General features: G+C 45.0%; 1 protein-coding gene across 2 annotated transcripts in view; it reads right to left on the reverse strand.

Moving 5' to 3' along the window:
* The window catches only part of Ern1 (endoplasmic reticulum to nucleus signaling 1), a 91,066-nt gene that overhangs the window by 6,422 nt on the left and 63,276 nt on the right, over nt 1-21,368 (reverse strand). For both annotated transcript variants that reach the window (XM_040749950.1, XM_040749951.1), the window contains exons 8-19: nt 19,895-20,156; nt 17,885-17,963; nt 16,578-16,743; nt 13,007-13,125; nt 10,431-10,625; nt 8,809-9,076; nt 7,998-8,088; nt 7,011-7,200; nt 6,604-6,703; nt 6,161-6,360; nt 5,006-5,153; nt 2,679-2,806 (exon numbers count right to left, since the gene is read on the reverse strand). In XM_040749950.1, the coding sequence (XP_040605884.1) occupies nt 2,679-2,806; nt 5,006-5,153; nt 6,161-6,360; nt 6,604-6,703; nt 7,011-7,200; nt 7,998-8,088; nt 8,809-9,076; nt 10,431-10,625; nt 13,007-13,125; nt 16,578-16,743; nt 17,885-17,963; nt 19,895-20,156 (1,946 nt within the window). The remainder of the gene's footprint in view (nt 1-2,678; nt 2,807-5,005; nt 5,154-6,160; nt 6,361-6,603; nt 6,704-7,010; nt 7,201-7,997; nt 8,089-8,808; nt 9,077-10,430; nt 10,626-13,006; nt 13,126-16,577; nt 16,744-17,884; nt 17,964-19,894; nt 20,157-21,368) is intronic.

Below are 21,368 nucleotides of genomic sequence, written 5' to 3' on the forward strand. Positions count from 1 at the left end.
TGGCTGAGAGGCAGGAAGTGATGAGCCCACACATCAATGCTGAGCCTTTGGAGAGCCAGCCATGTATTTCTTTGATAAAGACAAAATCAGACTGCATAAATTTTTCTTTTCTTTTCCAAGACAGGGTCTAATGTAGCCCAGGCTGGCCTTGAGCTTGCTATGTACCTGAAAATGACTTTGAACTCATTATCCTTTTGCTCACGCCTCTAGGGTGCTAAGATTACAGGTTACAGGTGTAATCTATCATGACTAGTGTACTGGCTACATTCATAACTTGAAATTATAGGTGAAAAGCCTTGGAGAAAAGCTGGCAGGATAGTTCAGTAGGTAAAGACACTCGCCACCAAGACTGATGACCTGATTTTATCCCTGAACTTAGATGATGGAAGGAGAGAACTGATTACTACAAGAGGCCCTCTGACATGCACATGTACACACACACACACACACACACACACACACACACACACACACACACACACGAATAAGCAAGTAAGCATAAAAAAAATAAAAGCTTTGTAGTGACTGGACTGTCCCAGTGGGCATAGGAAGAAAGGCTTCAGAGCTGCAACATCACTATAGTTACAGCTGGTTGACAGGAACAGAAGCCAGCTGTGTCTGCCAGACATACAACTTGGATACACTAACTATTTTATGGTGGGGTAAAGGTCTTCCTATGTAAGTTTTATTTCTGTTGTCTATTTTGTCATTTAAGTGGCCTAGACTTGAGAATTTTCATGTTATACCCTGTAGCACACAACAGTCAATCATGACACTACACACACCCGCTGCTGCCCTGGAATAAGATAGCGGACCTTTACCCAAAGACATCTGACTGGTTACTAAGCACCGGCAACAGGCCAGGCAGTGTCCTTGCTGGGTGCTGAGGACAGAGCTGTGATTAAAACAGTTTAGGAAGTTCTGCCTTCAAGGAGTAATGCTGTAGGATGTCACTATAGCCAAGGCTCCTGTCAAACTCCTGATAGTGTGAGATTCCCATTCTAAGCCAGGTGCTCTCCAGGAGAGAACCCAACTGCTCTGCTCACTGCCCTTCACAGCAGAGCAGACACTCTGGTCTACTCATCTATGCCACCTCACATCCACAATTAGTCTATACAAAGCTACCTGGCAATGTCACAAACAGAGCTGTCAATCGCCAAAGGAATTCAGAGCCATTGATCTTAAATTTTAGCTGGAAAGTGTATACTAAACAAAATGAGATCTGAGTAAAGACAGTAGAAAAACCTTCTTAAGGAAAAAAATTTTTTTTTGGTTTTTATGAGACAGGGTTTCTCTGTATTGTTTCGGAGGCTATCGGTCCAGCCCAGCCTCAAACTCACAGAGATCCGCCTGCCTCTGCCTCCCAAGTGCTGGGATTAAAGGTGTGCGCCACCACCGCCCGGCAAGGAAATGTTTAAATTTATGACACTGAACAAAATTAAATTAATGTAGGACCGGGGCCTAGAGAGATGGCTCAATAGTTAGGAGCACTTTATGCTCTTGTACAGGACAGGGTTTTGTCCTCAGCACCCATGTGGCAGCCACATCATCTGTAACTTCAGTGTCGGGGAGCCACTGTCTGCTGGCCTCTGTGCGTACCAGGCAAGTACATAATGTACACACATGCATACTCATACACATCTTAAAAAATAATCTGGGGTGTGGAAGAGCATAGAAATTAATACTTGTGAAAACTTGAGGATAGATAATCCGCTTTTGAGTTATTAGCAATCTCGGAATATAAAGTTTAGCAATCAGCGATGTAGTTAGTTAAGAGCATTTCCTACTCTCACAGAGTCCCTAGGTTTGATTCCTAGCACCCACATTGTGTCTTTTGAGGAAGCTGAGCTTGAGTCTGGCACCTTAGACCACTCAGGCACCCTGACACAGCCACATTGTGTTTTATAACCTTTTGTAACTCCATTTTCATGGAATCTGACATCCTCTTCTGAACTCCACAGACACCAGGAACACATGTGGTACACAGACATACATGCAGGCAAAACATTTATACATATAATATAAAAAAACCTATTTTAAAAAAAAAAGATTTTATATATTTATTATGTATACAGTGTTCTGTCTGTATGTGCAAGCCAGAAGAGGGCACCAGATCTTATTACAGATGGTTGTGCTCCATCATGTGTTTGCTGGGAATTGCACTCAGGACCCTTGGAAGAGCAGCCAGTGCTCTTAACCTCTGAGCCATTTCTCCAACCCAAAACCCTAATTTTTAAAAGAAATAGAAATCTTCCAGGCCCTCAGCGTAGAGTGTAACTACTGAGCAGCTACTGGCTTCTCAGTGTCTCCAATGTGCAGACAGTCACTGCTGGACTACCCAGGCTGCATCTCATGATCCTAATACATCCCCTTTACGATACATACACTGAGTTTACTAACACAAACGTCAATCACGTTTGTCTTGGTTGTGGGCTATATAGGCCGTTTTTTGGCTCTTTGTCCGTTCTACCTTTTCAGAATCTGGAAGGCATTAAGAGTTTGATGGAAGCCGGGCACTCAGGAGGCAGAGGCAGGCGGATCTCTGTGAGTTCGAGGCCAGCCTGGTCTACAGAGCTAGTTCCAGGACAGCCTCCAAAACAGTACAGAGAAACCCTGTCTCGAAAAACCAAAAAAAAAAAAAAAAAAAAAAAGTTTGATGGAGAAACAGAAGCAGGTACCTGAAAGAACTGCAGCTGCTTTTCCAGGCTCCAGAAGAATGGGTGTTTTAGCACATGCTTTGCAGAGGGTCGCTGCTGGGGATCCATTGCAATCATTTTCTCTATCAATTCACGAGCAATGACATCCTCTAAAGAGGAGGAAAATAAATAACCCGTTATTTCCAACCTGTAACCAAATGAACTATCAGAAACCTTGGAAATCTGCATGCCCGCCCCCACATTTGTGTATCTGTTGCATATATGTGTACATGTTTGCACGTGTTCACACATGTGGAGGTCAGAGGTTTATGTCAAATGTCTTCCTCAGTTGCTCTCAACCTAATGTTTTCTGAGAAGTCTCTGAACTTGGGGCTTACCAATTCAGCTACACTGGCTGCCCAGGAGGCCTCAAGGGTCCTTCTGCTGCCTCTCCAGGACTGGGGTTACAGGTGCAGGGCACCAGGCTTTTCTTGTTTGTTTGTTTTTAACCTAGGTGCTGAGGATCCAAACCCAAGTCCTCCTACTTTTGTGCTAAGTACTTTACCAACTGGGTCATCTCCCTTTGTATGTCTTTTGATACGAGATTTTGGTACAGGAATGGATTCTAATAAAAAAATGCACTCACACCAAACATCGGTTGATAACAGGTTTTTTGCTATGTGGGTTGTGAAAAGTAGTGACTAAAAATATCCCAAACCAGAGGCTTATGTACTAGATGATGAGCTGTTAAAATGACACTAGGCTAAATATAGATGGATTTAGAAAGACATTCAAGGTGAGGCATGATGAGCTTGTAATCGCAGTACTCAGGAAGCTGAAGCAGGAAGACCACGATTTTGACACCAGTATGAGTTCAGTACGAAAACTTAAGCTAGCCGTGGCTATACAAAGAGATTCTGATTCATTAAACAAATAAAACATGAAGTAGAAAAATGAATCTGTTGCAAATGTGTGATTTAACCCCATCCCGACTTCCACCAGGAGTCTTTCGGTCCATGCTCACCTGGAACCACTCTGTATCCTAGGTTGGTCTCAAATTTGAGACTCTCCAGGCCCAGTGTCCTAAGTGCTAGGACTACAAGTATGTTCTATAACCTTTAGTCTTAACTTCACCCCCACCTTTTTTTATTTATTATGCATACAGTATTCTGTCTGCGTGTATGTCTGCACACCAGAAATGGACACCAGATCTCATTACAGATGGTTGTAAGCTACCATGTGGTTGCTGGGAATTGAACTCAGGACCTTTGGAAGAGCAGTCAGTGCTCTTAACCTCTGAGCCATCTCTCCAGCCCCCACTCCCTCTTTTTTACATTTATTTATTTGTGTATAGAGGAAGGGCATTATGGAGGTCAGAGGACAACTTGTAAGAAGTTGGTTCTCTCCTTCTACCATCTAGGTGGGTTCCCAGGGGTTGAACTTGGGTCATCAGGCTTGCAGGCAAGTGCCTTTACCACTGAGACATCTTGCCAACCCATTAACCCATCTTTAGGTTGTTGTTGTTTTGAGACAGGGTCTCACTATGTAGCTGTCCTGGAACTCACTCTGTAGATCAAGTTGGGCCCAAATTTTAGATATCCTCCTAAGTCTGCCTCCTGTGTGCTGGGATTAAAGGTGTGTGCCACCACTCCTGGACCCATTTTTATAAAAGTAAGCATACATATCTAGATAAGCAATTAGAACAATATATACAAAGGCATTGATACCAGATACCCATTCCTCTATAATGAAAATGTAGATCTTTATGCTAATGTACTTTTCTACAAAAAATAAGGAAAAAATTCATAAGCAAAACAAGTATTAGTGTTTTGGTTGTGAGGTTTGGGGGAGGGTTGGAGACAGGATTTCTCTGTTTAATAGCCCCTGGATGGCCTCAAACTCACAGAGATCTCCTGAGTGCTGAAATTAAAGGTGTTTGTCACCAGTGCCCAGTGCAAAACAATTACTTTGTTTTAGTCTTTTCAAATAGCGAATAGCGGCACTGGGGTGCTATGATCTAATACAGTTTAGCAAACCTCCCAGTCAGGAAGAAGCATGTGTTGTATCCAAGTCAGCAGATCAAAGACAGAACCTGTCTGTCTATCCCTGCAGGACAGACTATGTCTTGTAACCATAGCCCTCACACAACAGAGTTCAGTTTACAGAGCACAGGTCTTCCTATATGCCAGTAAGGCCCTCTGATCACATGGTAGGAAAGAGCAGTCTCCAGAGGGCGCCTTCCCCAGGTCAGCATCTCAGTACTCCAAGATGATCTGAACCAGCCTCCATCAACTCTGTATGTTTCAGCATTTCCTAGGGCCCAATGGGCAGGACAGTGGAAGGTGTTACCGCCCAGACCACCTGCTCACCGTGCTTGTCTGAGTGGAAGCAGTCAAGGCTGCAGGCGCCCAGAAGGATGTTGGCCTGCCGCTGCAAGGACTTGCCGAAAGGATGGTTGCCCTCAGAGATGACATAGTAAAAAACACAGCCTGCAGAGAAGATGTCCACTGTGTAGGTCTGAAAGAAATGCAGAGTGGGAGCCTCAGGGAGCCATCACTTTATTCCCAGCCCTGACTTCACTTCAGTCCTCCCTGAAAGGGATCTAATAAAGTGGCTGATGAACATGAACTGCCCAGAGCAGCAGGGGCACCGTAGTGCTGCTCTAGGGTCCTGATTGATGTCAGGGTCATGGGCTTGGGGAAAACAGCCTGGGACGTTGGCTCTGCCAGGTGCCCCAAGTTAGCATCACTGATCAGGGCACAATCTGACATCACATTCTTCTTTGACTCATGATCTATTCTTGCCTGAAACATTTCTCTTGAATCTAACCGAGCCTCTAGACTTAACTTCTAGCTTACAGGACATATAAAGAACAGGAGAGCTGTGAAACAAGCAAAGTAGCCTAGAATGGCGCATTCAAGAACTTCTCAAGAATGAGCATCAGAGGACAGGTAGGGAGGGAGGCTGCTGGGGGAGTGAGCGCGGACTGTGTGAGGAAACAGGATGGAAAGAGTGTTGGCTGCTCAGGTGTGACAATGAGACGCTGGGAGGAGGCACTCACTTAGGAAACAAATGCTGCAGCATTTAGGGGTGGGAGGCCCCCCATATGCAAATAGTCCAGCCACAGGTAAACACAGGAAGACGGAACAAATCTACATTACGTAGTAACAGTGACTCTGGACAGAAGCATATAGGTCCTAACATCCTTTCAATTTCCTGTACTACAGATTCTTAAAACAAAAGTTTGAGGAAACAAACAAACTTAAACAAATTGGAGTCTGCTCATCTTAGTCAAGTCTGGACTCTTTAGGTTCCCAAAGGGAAAAGGTGTTAAAAAGTGATTGGAAGGGTTGGGAAAGAGACAACTATTCGCCATCTGTGTTTCTTGTGCATCTGTCAGAACATGACACAACATGGGTAGTTCACAGTACAGTTCTTTGTTAAATGGTGCCATTCTGGAACCATGTGTGCCTGGGCCCCCACATTTATACTGTGGTTTCTTTTAAAACATCCCATTTACTTACAGGGTTCTCCTTGCAGTCTTCACTCAACATCTCTGGGGCGATCCAGCCTTCAGTGCCAGGTACCCCTGAACGACGGCTGAAACTGTGCCTACCCACTGCCAGCTTCTTGCAGAGGCCAAAGTCAGAGATCATGGCCTTGATCTTGCCATGTGCATTGGGCATGGAGAGGAGAATGTTGTGGGGTTTCAGGTCTCTGTGAACTAGGAGAGAACCTCAAATTCATTCAAAGCTTACCATGAGTGACCCCAGCATCCTACTAGGGGTTATGGGTCCTTGTCAGCTTCCTAAATACCTACTGTCATCTTCAGAATGTTCAGTTTTCAGTTACCCGAGGTCCTACCTCAAATTCCTACACAACCTCTCAAGAGACCACTTGCATGCTCCTTTCTCCTATGAAGGCCAGCTAGCTGCCCCCTTTAGCCTGGTCAAGAGGACCCACTCACCTATGTTGAGAGAGTGCAGGTGTGCCAGGCCTGAGGTGGTCTGCTGAAGCAAGGTGATGGGCTCTAGGCCAAGGTGGGCAAAGTCCTTCTGCTCCACATACTGCAAGAGACACAATGGCAAGGTCACAGCACATAACCTTCAGGACTTCTTGGCCTATGATGTTGTTTCTTTTAATCCCATTTTACTGACAACATTTTCAGTTCAACCCATATTTTCCAACAGACCTCCTAAAGTCATAGGCTGACTAAACACATAAACAAAGTTAAAGTTTATTAATTTACAATGAGGAAGATAATAAGGCAGTTCCAATACTCCCTGAACACATCCCAGTTGGTGGGAGAAGAGGCTGCAGTGGTTGTGGCAAAGCCGTCACCGAGCCCAGGCACTAAGGGCCGGTCAGACCCACCTCTTGCAGAGTGGCTGCACACAATTCAATGGCAATGTATTGGAACTGTCGGTCCTTCTCTGTGCAAAAGTAGCGGATCACGTTTGGATGCTCATCTGATTCTCGAAGCAGCTGGACCTCACGGTCTGCAAAGCTAAAACACTCAGGGAGGATCCTCTTCACCGCCACATCACGGTTGTCAAACATGCCTCTGTAGGACAAGAAGTAGCTGAGTTTGGCTAGTGCGCGATGGGCTGTAGACATGACATAAGCCCTGTGAGGCACCAGTGCTCCTTCTTCCAGGATCAGACACCACCAGCAACCCACAGTGACTAGTCTCTTTTACTGTGCTGCCTGACTAGCTTTAAGTCAACTTGATACAAACTAGAGTCACTTAGGAAGAAGGATCCTCAACTGAGAAAATGCCTCCATAAGATCTGCCTATAGAGCCGGGCGGTGGTGGCGCACACCTTTAATCCCAACACTCAGGAGGCAGAGGCAGGTGGATCTCTGTGAGTTCGAGGCCAGGCTGGACCGATAGCCTCCAAAACAATACAGAGAAACCCTGTCTCGTAAAAACCAAAAGATTTGCCTGTAGGCAATTCTGTAGGGCACTTTCTGAATGGGTGACTGGCGTGAGAAGGCCCAGCACTCTATCAATGGTATCAACCCTGAGCAGGTGGTCCTGGGGTCTATAAGAGGCAGGCTGAGAAAGCCATGAGGAGCAAGCCAGTACGCAGAACTCCTCCATGGTTTCTACTTCAAATCCTGCCTTGAGTTCCTATCCTGACTTCCTTCAATGGACTGTGGTGTGGATCAAGGTGCTTTTGGTCATGGTGTTTTATCACAGCAACAGAAACTCTAAGACAGTGTGGGAACTCACTGGAGGCAAAGCTCACCTGCCTTGGTCATCACTTTGACCCTGCTATGTCCCAGGAACCTGGCACTTAAAACTTCAACCCTACAAGCACTCACATAGGTAGGAGGAGACTGGGTGACACTACTCACTTGTATACAATTGTGCCCTCAGCTCCATGGCCCAGAACATCTTTGGGGCAGAATGAAATTTTCCCAACAATCACCATTCTAGTTTCCTCATCTGGAACAAAACAGGAAAAAGAAGAGGTCATTTTCAACAGACACCACCCAAAGAACTTTGAAGCTTCCTGATTTCTGAGTAAGACTTGGGAATTGAAGAGGGCCTATATCCCCAGATTCCTGGTGGGTAAGAGCTAGCTAGGCTCGCTGCTCATTTATGCCAGGGCCCCTGCCTCCTCCCCAGCATTTTGGCCCCTATTCCTACATCCTGTTTCTCAGAAGTCTTAAGCTTTTAAAAAAGAAAAGGACTCTCTATAGAGTCTCATGTTTAGTTAATGGTGAACAAAAACAATCAAAGGTCTACCTCGAAGATCCATATCTAAAATGTCTCAGTGTAGCAGGACAGGTAAAATACACTACTTAGAACTAGGGGCTCTGTGACCCCTTCACAATCACTGTGGCGATCCTTCTAGAATATGGGCCCTGACTGTTGGCTAAGCCACTTCCCAAGAGGAAAGTGGGTCACTGATTCACTTTCGAAGTTGGCCAATGGCTGGTCTCAGGAATTCACTTAAGCCAAATGGGAAATTTTCCTCTGGTTAATAGCAGTTCATAGCCTGTAGAGGAAAGACGAAAGAAGAAGGCCCTCAAACAGAGGACACTATGAATGGGGCAGAAGCCCCCTACCCCAGAGACCTATAGATGGGAGGAAGCCAGGGGAGAGCAAAGTGAGCCCTTAGGAATGGCATGTGCTCAATGACACAATGGGAACTATCTTTACCCTCATCATCCTGCTCCAGGGAGGGGTTAGTGCCAGTCTTGAGGGCAGAGCTGCTGGAGTGGAGTGAGTGGTTGGAGGCTCTGGGGGACGGGCTGGAGCTGCTGGTGCCTGAGCTCTCTGAGAAGAGGCCAGATGAATCCAGGAACTCAGGGTCCTGAGTAAGGTCTCCATGCGGGTGGAAGGGCAGCTGCTGCTGCTGCAGGAGCTGAATTTTCTCCAGTTCCTTCTGGAACTGTTGGTGCTGGAGCTGGCGCTGCTGATGCATGCTCTGTGAAGAGAAACCCACATCCAGGCTAGCGTAGATGGGAACAAGTCCCTCTCCCTGTGGCCAAGGGGCTGGGTAAACTTTATTTGAACCTTAAGGCACAATGTCAGAGAGAAGCCATAGTGAGACAGAGTTAATTCAGTAATTTTATTCTTCTGTAGGGCCACAATCTACCTTTGGAGGTTGCTGGTGAGATTAAATGACCACCAGGAGGAGCACCTGAAGGGATCCTGCACTAGAAAAAGGGCTAAGCCCAGTGGAGAAGTTTCCACTTAATCTTAGAAATTAGTGACTTTTAACCAAGCCTGGGAGTTATTGTAAAAGTGAAGCCAAACGGGAAGAATGGGTAGAGGTGCATGGTGGTGGTATGGTGGGAAGGTGTCAAGTCCTAGTCCACAATGGCTGTCCTAAATAGAGGTTAGAGCAGGGTGGCCTGAAGTCTAGAAGGCAGGCTGGAAGCTGGGTTCAGAATGAGGCAGTGTGGGGCTGAATCATGGTGCCTGGCCAAGGTCTTGCTCCTAAGGACCTGCGTCTAACATGCTGCCACACAGCACCCTCTGGAAGCTATGCTCCACCATCATGAAAAGCATCAGTGGTCTGCAATTATTCTTGCCTGTGCATGGGAGGTGGACAAGAGTTTTCTCTAGGTTTTTTTGAACCCAGGGTCAAAGTTCTGGGTGTGCTGCCTACTAGCTTAGTGCCCCAGGAATGTAACCTCCCTGAGCCTAGTTTCTTCTTCTGTGGACAGAGAATAAATAATAATGACCTCTTAGGACTGTATGAGGTTAAAAACAATTAGGTAATTGTACTTTGCCCACAGAAAGCAAAGCACACAAAGTCTGTCTTCCCTACTGGATAGATGTGAGCTGCCTATGCTCTAGTGCTCTCGGAAGACAACCCTACAGGCTTGGACAACTTGTTGCAGGGACATCTGGCTTACCTACTCAAATACAGCATCATTTTTATTGACTTATCTGCAACTAGGAAACAAAAGGACACACCACATCACCATTTACACTTTAGCTGATCTCATAGGTGTAAGGGAGCAGATTTTCATCTGCTATCCTTCCCTCTGAAAAACAAGATACAATTAACTGTTTAATATTTTCCCTTTTGTCTTCTTTTTTTCTTGAGACAGGGTCTCACTATATATATAGCCTTGGCTGGTTTTGAACTTGCTATGTAGTTCCTCAAACTTGCGAGTGCTATCATTAAAGGAGCACAACACCATTCCTAGCTCAAACATTGACTTTTAAATATGAAACATGTTGGCTGCTTTTGTGTGCCCCCCACTGACACCTAGTGACTGACAGAGAGGTACCAGAATACAGAGGCGATGAGAAACATCAGGCCTTACCAGGGGGTAAGTGATGATGAAGGCCACCCATCCAACCAGCAGGAAGGTGCTCAGGATAATAGTAGCCATGTCCTTAAGCATGGAGTCCACGGGGGCCTCAGGCTTAGCGGGGGCATGGACCAGCTTCTCTTCCACGTCCTGAGACACAGTGGTTGGTGTGTTTTCTGAAGTCTGGTCAACAACCAGGTTGATAACCTTGCATGGAAGAGATCTGCTAAATGTCTAGCTTTATAGATAAAGTAAGCACTCAAGAGAAGCCATGTCTATTTAAAATACCACAATATTTTTTCATAGTTCATCAAAAGTCTGGTGGACCAGATAACCATTGCTTCTTTCTAAGCAGCTGCTGTGAGAAACCATACAATTCTGCAGTGATGCTGCCATTGTTCACACAGAGATTTCATAATAATACATTTGGAAATACCGTTAGACCCTGACATTCTTTTAAATTTTCCAATGATAAATATACTACTCCTTTGATAGTGGATTTGTTATTTAAGGAAAACTGTAAAATCACCTAAATCAACTATAGAAAAAAAATCTAGTGAAAAGTTGGCCATCAATTTGATACCTTTTCACATTGAAAAATAAAGCTAACTGGAGCATGCAAAAGTCCTGGGTTTAATCCTGACACTACAAGCAAAAACAAAAACAAACAAACAAAAAAACCCCACACAAACAAACAGAAGTCAAACCACAAAAATAAAGCAGGGCTATACAAACAAGTATGAAGATCTGAGTTCAAATCCCAAGAACCCACATAAAAAGTCAGATGTAGTAGTATGTGCGCCTATAACCCAGCAGTGGGGTGAGGTGGAGACAGGAAGATCACTGGAGCTGGTCACCACTTTAGCTCCAAATTCTGTAAGAGACTGCCTCAGGGAATAACGTGACAAGCAAAAGAGCAGGGCACCCAGTGTCTTCTGGCATCTTTACACACACACACACACACACACACACACACACACACACACACACACCAAAAAAACAAGAAAGCTGTGTTGGTATGTACCTAGTATAGCTAACAAAGCAATAAAGCCACTTCCTTAGGTTGTTTTTAAATTTTAAGTAACTCCCAAACTAAAATAATTTAAGAATTCTAATATTTTTCCAAAGTTAGGGTAGAGTATCGGATGCTTTTATTAAATAAATGCTAGCTGGGCACTGATGACATACACCTTTAATCACAGCACTTGGGAGGCAGATGGATCTCTGTGAGCTCGAGGCCAGCCTGTCTGCAGAGCTAGTTCCAGGACAGCCAGGGATACACAAAGAAACTCTGCCTTGAAAAACCAAAGGGGGTAAAGGGTGGGAAGAAATGCCCATTTAGAAGCTCCAAATTAAATCAGATAAGCATGTAGCTTCTCTACAAGTTCCTCAGAATCTCAGAGATTTCCTGGAACAGATTAGAAAAACCATTGATCTATACTCAAACAGCTAGTGTTCACTGTTTGTCCAACAAAGCTAACACACAGCTTCCTGGCCTTGCACACTGGCTTCTCCACATGCTTATATCACTATACTCTCTCCTGCAACCATCAGCCTCGGATGCCCTTCTCTCCCCTTCCATCTGCTCTCCCAGTTCATCCAGGTACCTCTTTTGTTCATGCCTCCCTTACAGTGCATCTCACAGTACGTGAGATATGTAGCAAGTGGCTGAGAATACGGCAACGGACAACATTTATTTAGATATTAACTGCTCATGAGTATTTAAAAATACAGTTGTGGGGCTGAAGAGGTAGCCAGTGGTCAAATCCTGTACTGTTATTGCAGAGGATCTGAGTTTGGTTCCCAGCTCCCACATCAGGCAGCTCACAACCACCAGGAGTACTACACAAACAAACAAACGAAAACTAAGTCTCTCAAGTGATTTGTTATACTACAGATGGCCCATATCAGCAGCTCTTGTTCTTCAAACCCTCCCCGAGTCTGGGCCACTTCTCCATCACCCCTCCCCACTTAGCAGAGCTGTAGGAGTTCCAGGACAGAATAGCTGGCTCACCAAGGTCTTCACAACCTCCAAATTCCCTTTGCTGGCCATGCAGGCCAGGAAAAAAGTCTCCCCAACCCTCCAAAACCTGACCAGGAATTGACAATAGAAAGTACCAGCAGAGGGGGGCTGGAGAGATGGCTCAGCAGTTAGGAGCACTGACTATGCTTCCAGAGGACCCAGGTTTAATTCCCAGCACCCACATGGCAGCTAACAACTGTCTGTAACTCCAAGATCTGACACCCTCACACAGACACACATGCAGGCAAAACACCACTGCAAATAAAATAAAAATAAACTATTAAAAAAAAAAGAAAGAACGAGCAGAGGAGATGGAGGAGAATTAACCAAGTTGAGTGCTTAGGGATTTTCAACTGAAGCTCCCAGCTTCTCCTCAGAGGCCTTTTCCATTCTGTTCTCTCAGGCTTCAGGACAAGGTCTGCTATGAGAACGTCTGTGAATAGTTTCGAACGGTTCCTTAATGCTGGGATTGACTCTTTAGCTGGGATGGACCAGCTGAGGCTCTAATCTACCCCTTAACACCAGACAGGAAAAGCTAGTGCCATCAGTTCGCTTCCTCACTCACTTTCTCAAAGCTCCTTTTCTCCGAATCAGCAGGAATCACATTTTCCCGATGTTTGGGCAGGTTGTTGGGGAATCTCTCGAGCATCTTGGTAGATGCAGACAGAGGAGTTTCATGGTGTCCTATAAGAGGAAAGAAACCTTTAAGGAGAACTGTTCTCCAGAAGTGGTAGTTCTCAAGACAAAATTTCAGCAACAGTCCCTACGTACCGAGGGGGTCTGTCCTACAATGCAATCGCATAGCTACACAGTGAGAAAGAGAGAAAGGCAGCTAACTAGAGGATTAGCATGGAAACAGAAGTCATACAGGATGTAGTAGCACACACCTTTAATCCCAGCACTTGGAAGGCAGAGGTGCTGGGTCTCTGTGAGTTTAAGACCAGTCTGGTGCACACAGCGAGTTCCAGGCTAGTCAGAGCTTCATAATGAAACCCAAACAAACAAGAATAAAAAACAGCACTCGCCATAGAAATTTTGTGACTGACAGTTCAGTCAGTCAAGTGCTTGTGAAAGCATGAGAATCCAAGTTTGATCACCAGAACTCATGTAAGTTGGTGTGTGTTTGTAATCCAATGGGAGATGGAAACAGATTGACCCTTGGAGCTTACTGGCTAGCTAGCGTAGCTGAATCAGTGAATTCCAGGCCACTGAGAGACTCTGGAGGCAGAGGCAGACCTCTGTAAATTCAAGGCCAGCCTGGTCTACAGTTCTAGGACAGGCTCCAAAGCTACAGAGAAACGCAGTCTTGAAAAAACAAAACAAACATATTGTTAATTACATGCATGTGTGTGGATATGTACAGTGCCAAGAACAGGTGACAGATCCCCCTGAAGCTGGAATCACGGGTGGTCATGAGCCACTTACATGGGTGCTAGGAATCAAACCTGGGTCTTCTGCAAGAGCAATATGAGTTCTTAACTACTGAGCCACCTCTCCAGCCCAGTATTCTGCTTGTTCTGCAAATAAGAAGCCTTATGTCTTTGTTAGGATGTTGGGTATACACTGTAAAGCAAGGCTTGTGTGGACGCATGCCCTCAACTTAGGAACCAGCATGATGCTTCATGCCAAGTTCAAGTTCTTTCGCTGCTTTTTCCAGTAGCATCAGTCTAGTAGGGCTCCCAAGCTCCCCTCTGTGCACTTCAGTTGCTCAGGCAGAGCTCTGCCCCTCCTTGAGCTACACCTGTGCTTCCACCTAAAGGAATGGTGAGCAACTGTGACAGAATGAGAGGAAGTGGGTGCTGGACGGGCAGGATGGGTGCAGAGTCATGCTCACTGTTCTGTACATACTATTTCATGGCTACCTGACATTTGGCACACCTCCATTCCAAATCTAGTGTGTGCAATAAAAGAAACAAAGCAGCCAAAATAAGGAACTGGAGTTTCATATCACAGGGCTTGAGAATCTGTTTAGCTTTAATATGAAATGGTTTCCTTCACAGGCTGGAAACACCCCATCAGTTTCCCTCCTTTCTGGTCTCCCAATGGGATCAGCTCTTAGCTTGATTCAGGTTTTTCATGCTGCAATTTTTTTCTTTTCTGTGGTTGTGTGTATAGACCACAGGTTAACATGAGGTATCTTTTTTGATTGCCACTGCTGGGGTGGGAAACAGCAACAACAGACCACACCTTTTGGTTTAAACAGATTCATTTTATCTTCAAGATGAATCTGCAGGTGGGCTTAGAAACAAAGCTGTATCTTGACAGGTACAACTAGCAGTCCTGGTCTATGAGAAGGCTGTTACTATTCCCATTGCCGCCTTGATTTCAGCTGATCAGCTACAGAGTTCCTCAAAGGGGACCTCAGAATTGTGAGATCCTTACTTACCTACCTCTTGGAACTTTATTAGGCTTCATAGTTGCCCCACTCTTGACAATTTACAGGGGTTTTAAAGGGATCTAATTTTAAAGGGATCTCATTTTGCAATTCTGCCATGGAGAATTCTCTTGTACATTTTTTTTAGTACTTTCATCACATTTCCTTTGTGTCACTTCTTAACCATTGTCAGGCGTTTATGGAGTCTTAATTGGTATATAAAACTAAGTGCCAGCCGGGCGTTGGTGGCGCATGCCTTTAATTCCAGCACTTGGGAGGCAGAGGCAGGTGGATCTCTGTGAGTTCGAGGCCAGCCTGGTCTACAAGAGCTAGTTCCAGGACAGCCTCCAAAGCCACAGAGAAACCCTGTCTCGAAAAACAAAAACAAAACAAAAAAAACAAAACAAAAAAAACTAAGTGTCCTTATAATTTTAATGACCTTGGCTCAATTAGCTTCCCCCTCCCTTCAGTGTGGGTCCATTCATGCATGCTTTCCCAAACTACTACTGTAAAGAAAGGGTGGAATTCTTGTGCTATTTTCCTTATTTGGATAACAACAATACTATAAAGACAGCTATAGAGAATCAAAACGGACAAACAACAGGGTCTTCCAGAAGACCTGCAAATGGAGTGATCAGAGCTTAAGCACAACCAGTTTTCCCTGTCCAGCTCCTGACTGGTCATACTCTGGTCCTGACCCACTGCCTGGCAGGTGCTGCTGCTCCCTGGGCCCACACTCTCCTAGCTACCCACGTCTACTCTAGCCTGCTGGGACTCACCCCATCTCTCACATCATTGAGGCTGGGTCATCAGAATTGGTGTGTATTTTGTTGGTGCATGGGGAGGCACATAAAAGAAAGATATGATTCAAGAAAACTCTATCCTGCTCTAATTACTTGGGATATTTGTCAGAGCAGTCCCCCACACTTCTGCCTTTGTTTGTAACACTTATGCCTTGGGATATCAGCTCAACCTCTTATCTTTGTAGCAAGGCCTCTAATTCAACCTCAGGGTCATTAGTGATGGCAACAACAATGGGAAGAAGAAAAAAGGGCCAGGGTGTAGCCCAAAGTCAAGGCATGTTCAGCATGCCTAAGACCCGTTCCCTCCTCAGCAAGGGGAAAATAGTACGAAAAGAGGTAAAGAAGTCAGGCAAGTCAGTGCACACCTATAGGCTTAGCACTTGTAGAGGCTAAATGATTGGAGGGTAGCCTGAGAAACATGGTGAGTGAGATTGTTTTCTGTCTCACAACAATATGAAAATAGACTGAGAAGAAGAAACTCCCCGAGGATCACTGTGTGATGGCCCAAGAACAGCCCAGATTCTTCATGGCCGTTGATTATGGTTTCTTCATATTGCATAAATCTTGTCTTTTATTTCACAACTGTTAATAATCATGGGTCTTCAAACTTGCCCTTTCCAGCCTCTTACCCACATTCATTCATATTCCATATGAACAGCCTTGGTGTTCTTCATTATAGAATGGGATACCTACCTCACGTGGTCACAGTGAGACTAGGGAGCAGACACTCTAGGCCTGAAAATTACACCATGTATTTGAATCTTGGAACATTAGAGAAACTGCAATGGAGACCTGATAAGGTTAACCTGGAACTCTGTAACTCTTGGAAGTAAAAACATTCCCAGATCTAAGCCATCTTCAGATGGACAGAGCACACAATCAATGAATGAATGAAGAGCAGCAGGGCCGGCTTTTGCCCACCAGGAGGCAGCATGTTACCAGCAAAGAGCAGCTCTTACCTATGAGAAGCCAGTAATTCCTCAAGTAGTTCAGCTTGCTCTTCCCTTTGAGTCCAGGGTCAAACTTGAGGTCTGTGCTGGGGGTGATCACACACTCTCCTTTGTCTTCAATGGTGACACCATCTGTCTGGGGACCCTCCAGCAAAGGAAGAGTGCTGCCTCGTGGCTGAGGAGATGGGATGCCATGAGCTGGAGAGTGCATCACTTCCTCTTAGCTCTAAAGAGACTACTGTGATTCTGGTCCTGGGACCAGGCAAGGGAAGCTCCCCCCACCTCCTCTCAGGTTACAAGGTGTTACACTGACACCTTTTCAGATTTTTGTTTGAGATAGGACTTAAGCAGCCTAGGCTAGACTTGAACTCCAGATCCTTCTGTCTCCATCTCACAAGTATTAGAATTACAGGCATGTACTCTCATGTCTGGCCCTTTCCAGATTCTTATGTTTGGGTACTGAGAACCAGGAAGAATATGTATATAGAACTCCAAGAAGCTACTATTAGAAATTATATGAAACTATATGAGACTATATGGAAGAAAAAGAGGGGAAATGTACTAGTCACAAATGATGCCATTGACAATGTGGAATAAACGAGACACCGATGAGCTGATAGAGGCAGGAGTGACCCCACTGTAAAAGCAGCCAATCAACTCACTGGGCAGACAATGTATAAACAACCAGCCTAGATAGTAGATAATCAGAACAAGCGGCCGGGAGTGTGATGTTGCAGACACTCAGTGAGAGCTCAAAGCAGGCTGGTAGTCAGGGGAGGCATGGAGAGGTCACAAAGGATGGAGGGGACTGAGCAGGAAAAGGGAAGTGAGAAACCAGCAACAGGCTCAGAGAAAGAAGAACAGGGAAGTTTGGGGATTGTGGAGAAGATGTGTTTATCTGGACCATGTCACTCCCCAAACCCAGCAGAGTGGTACAAAGACATGGTAGGATTACCTTGAAAAAAGCCTGGGGAGTTTAGATTTGAACACAAAGCCATGGGGTATATGTGCTCTGTCAACTATCTTGCTTTCAAAGTGGAATGTGGATGTACAGAAGCTGCTCATGATTCTTTCAGCTCTACATTTCACCCTCTTTTTTTGAGAAAGGGTTTCTCTGTAGCTCTGGCTGTCCTGAAACTCGCTCTGTAAACCAGGCTGGCCTCAAACTCAAGAGATCTGCCTGCCTGTGCGCCACTACCACCCAGCTCATTTCCTCTTCTTAACCAGATGTTCACATATAACTCAAGGTCACTTGTTGCTAAAAAGGAACAAAAGCAGTAGAGAAACGGCATCTTTGGGTCCCACAGCTGACTCACCACTACAGCAACCCCCTCGTGCACCATTGAGGGAGAGGCATAGAGGCTAGTGGAGTACTTCCCAACGTACAGGGTAGGCCTGAAAAAAACCAGAAACATGCATTCTGAAATCATTTCATGTCCAAACTCACGAAGTGTGTCTTCTAGGAGATCACAATTATAGACTCAAGTATTACCCTCCCATGGACCACGCAGTTCCCACAGAGACTAGCAAAGTGGCAGGGTACTGCAGGGTGACAGGACAGTAGACTTCAGGCCCCAGCTTCACCCGTCACCTGCAGAATGGCAAGCCTCACTTTCCTCACCTGCAAAGTGCCAGGGCTGGACTTCACTGGGTCCAGTATAGCCCTAGGGAAGGGCTATATCGATGACCAGCGGGAGACCCAATGCTCAGCACCCACTGACAGTTTCCCAGGTGACCCTGAGCAAGGGCCCCATGCTGCCATGGGCTTTCTGAGGATACCACGGGGTCTGCAGAGGAATGGGCAACTGCTCCATCCCAGATGCTGAGATGCATAAAGCAGGAGGGTGGTGCATGCCCATAATCCTAGTACACATATTATGTTTGGGGCCAGCCTAGGCTCCTGAGACCCCATCTCAAATAAAGAAAACAAAAAAGAAAAAAGAGAAAGAAAGGAAACTCCAATCTAAACTGAGTGATATTTTCTGGTAATCTGCTCAGGTAACCTACCTCAGACATCTCAGAGGCCTGTCTAGTATCAGCGTGAAGACAGTGGGAGCTGTACCTACACATCCTCATGCTTGCTACTCTCAGGAGCCTTGGTGGATCCGCCATCTATGAAATTACCCAAACTTCTTCCAACTAATACCTTCCACCTAAATGGTGCTTCACTACAGACAGACAACACTTTCACATATATGATCATATTTGAACTTCCTCACAAATCTATAAAGTAGGAAGGCAAGGCCTGGTGTATTAAGTGACTGACAGGCTTTAACCAGGTAGGAATAAACAACACAAGCCTGCTAAGTCTCAATCACATCACTCTAACACTCCCCCCACAATTTTTAAAATAAGTATGATATACAATAAAAAACTTAAAATACACAGTCTTCTTTTTTTATTGTTGTTGTTTTTTGTTTTGTATTGTTTTGTTTTGAGACAAGGTTTCTTTGTGTAGCTTTGGAGCCTTGTTCTGGCACTCACTGTAGAACAGGCTGGCCTCAAACTCACAAAGATCTCCTACGTCTGCCTCCTAATCTACGGGGATTAAATACATGCGTCACCACCACCTGGAAAAATATGCAGTCTTCTACTACAGTCTCCCACTCATGTTTTATAGTTAATGTTCAAGAAGTACAGGTAGGCACACACCGTAATCCATCACACTCAGGTTGAGGTAGAAAGAATGATAAATTTGATACATAATGGGACTTTCTCTCAAAACCCATAAGCATAACACAGACTCACAAAGAGAGACACAGAGTTGGAAGCATTGAGGAGTATCTCATGGTTCACATTCTGAGGTTCCCAAATGAGCCAGTGTTTTGGGTACTTTGCTTGTTTTTCAATACAGGGTTTCTCTATGTAGTCCTGGAACTCACTCTGTAGACCAGTTTGGCTTCAAACTCAGAGATCTACCTGCCTCTGTCTCCCCCCTGGGTTTAAAGGTGTGCACCACTGAGTCAGGATTAAAAAACAAGCCAGTGGCTGGGCGTTGGTGGCGCACGCCTTTAATCCCAGCACTCGGGAGGCAGAGGCAGGTGGATCTCTGTGAGTTCGAGGCCAACCTGGTCTACAAAGTGAGTTCCAGGACAGCCTCCAAAGCCACAGAGAAACCCTGTCTTGAAAAACAAAAACAAAACAAAACAAAACAAAACAAAAAAAAACAAGCCAGTGTTAACTCTTGATGACCTACATCATCTCAGAGATGTCTGCCCACCCTTTGACCTCCTCTAGTATTGGGTATGTTACACTGCAGCAGTCCCAGAATGCAGGGGTTATGGCTGTCCTTGGCTGCCTGATCTGTCCCAACTCCTCCAACTCACGTCAGCTTGCTCTTGGCCTCTGTCTCCTTGGGGAATGGATACTTCCACTTGGTGATGCGCCCCACTTCCCCAGACATGAAGGTCAAGTAGCGTAGAGTCTCCACAGCGACATTGATGTGCATCACCTTTCTCAGGCCCTCCCGCTGCCAGACATAGAAGGCTACCACAGGAGAGGCATAGTTTTGGATCCACAAGACATCCCCAGAATCACTGTCCACAGTTACCACTAGTCCATCACCATTGGACACAAAGTGGGACATCTCTGTAAAGATCAAACAAAGCACGTCAACCACATCCTGCAACTATGTCCTCTACTTTCTTGGCAAGCTGCAGTCATTTCATTGAAGAGGAGAGTTCTGGAATATTCTCAGGTCACAAGAGTTCAATGGTTTCCAATGAGCTCTTCAATATCAAGACACTGAGAGATGCCTGACCTATAAATATAAAATAGATTTATTTCCCACTTTCCTGCCATTTTTAAAGACTATTCTACTCAATAAGTAAGAGTAAATGCTAAGGGGAAAGGAGTCAATGTGGGTGTCTACAAACCTGACATTTCAGAGCAGTCATTTAAAACCTGTGACTCAAACTGAAAAGTCAGACCTGTGTGCATCTGACCCCACAAATAGCCACATAGAGATAAAATATGTGAGGTCCTGAGACAGAAAGAATCATTAAACTTTCAGATACCAGTGTTAAGATAATAAACTTAGGTTGCAGGGTTATCATCTGAGTTACAGAATGTTAAAACTAGAGAAGTAATTAGAATATGAGCCACATTTAAAAGTGGCCTTCTTTTTCTTACTGTGGTACCAGGGATTAGACACAGGGACTTATGTATGCTAGGCAGGATTTTTGTTGTTTTGTTTTTGAGATAGCCTCTCTCTATATCTTTGTCTTTCCTGGAACTCACTATGTAGACCAGGCTAACCTCAAACTCAGAGATCTGCCTGCTTCTGCCTCCCTGGTACTGAGACTAAAGGTTTGTGCCACCATGCCCAGCCTGGCAAGATTTTTAACTTTTATTTATTTTATGAGTACAAGTTAGTACCTGCATGAATATATTTATGTGTACCATATATTTATGCGTGCTACATGTGTGTCTGGTGTCCATGGAGACTAGAAGAGGGCATTTGATCTCCTGGAACTGGAGTCACAGGCAGTTATAAGTTACCATATGCAGGAACTGAACTTAGGTCCTCTGCAAGAGCAACAAGTACTCTTTGCCATCTCTCCATTCTCCTACAGTGGCCTTATTGATGCGGCTATTGATGGTACATGCTAACGTTTAATTCTATTGCCCATATGTTGGTAGTAAATTCCTTCTGTGATACACAGGCACTCAAAATATGTACCTTATCTTCTCTCTGGGTAAAGCGATCATCACAAGCCTATGAAAAACCCAGAACTTGGTGATGAAGGGTTACTTTAAAAAACAAACAAACAAAAAAAACCAACCTGCTTTCTGGAGAGA

Source organism: Mesocricetus auratus, unplaced genomic scaffold (assembly GCF_017639785.1).
Source record: "Mesocricetus auratus isolate SY011 unplaced genomic scaffold, BCM_Maur_2.0 Super-Scaffold_100007, whole genome shotgun sequence".
Taxonomy (NCBI): Eukaryota; Metazoa; Chordata; class Mammalia; order Rodentia; family Cricetidae; genus Mesocricetus; species Mesocricetus auratus.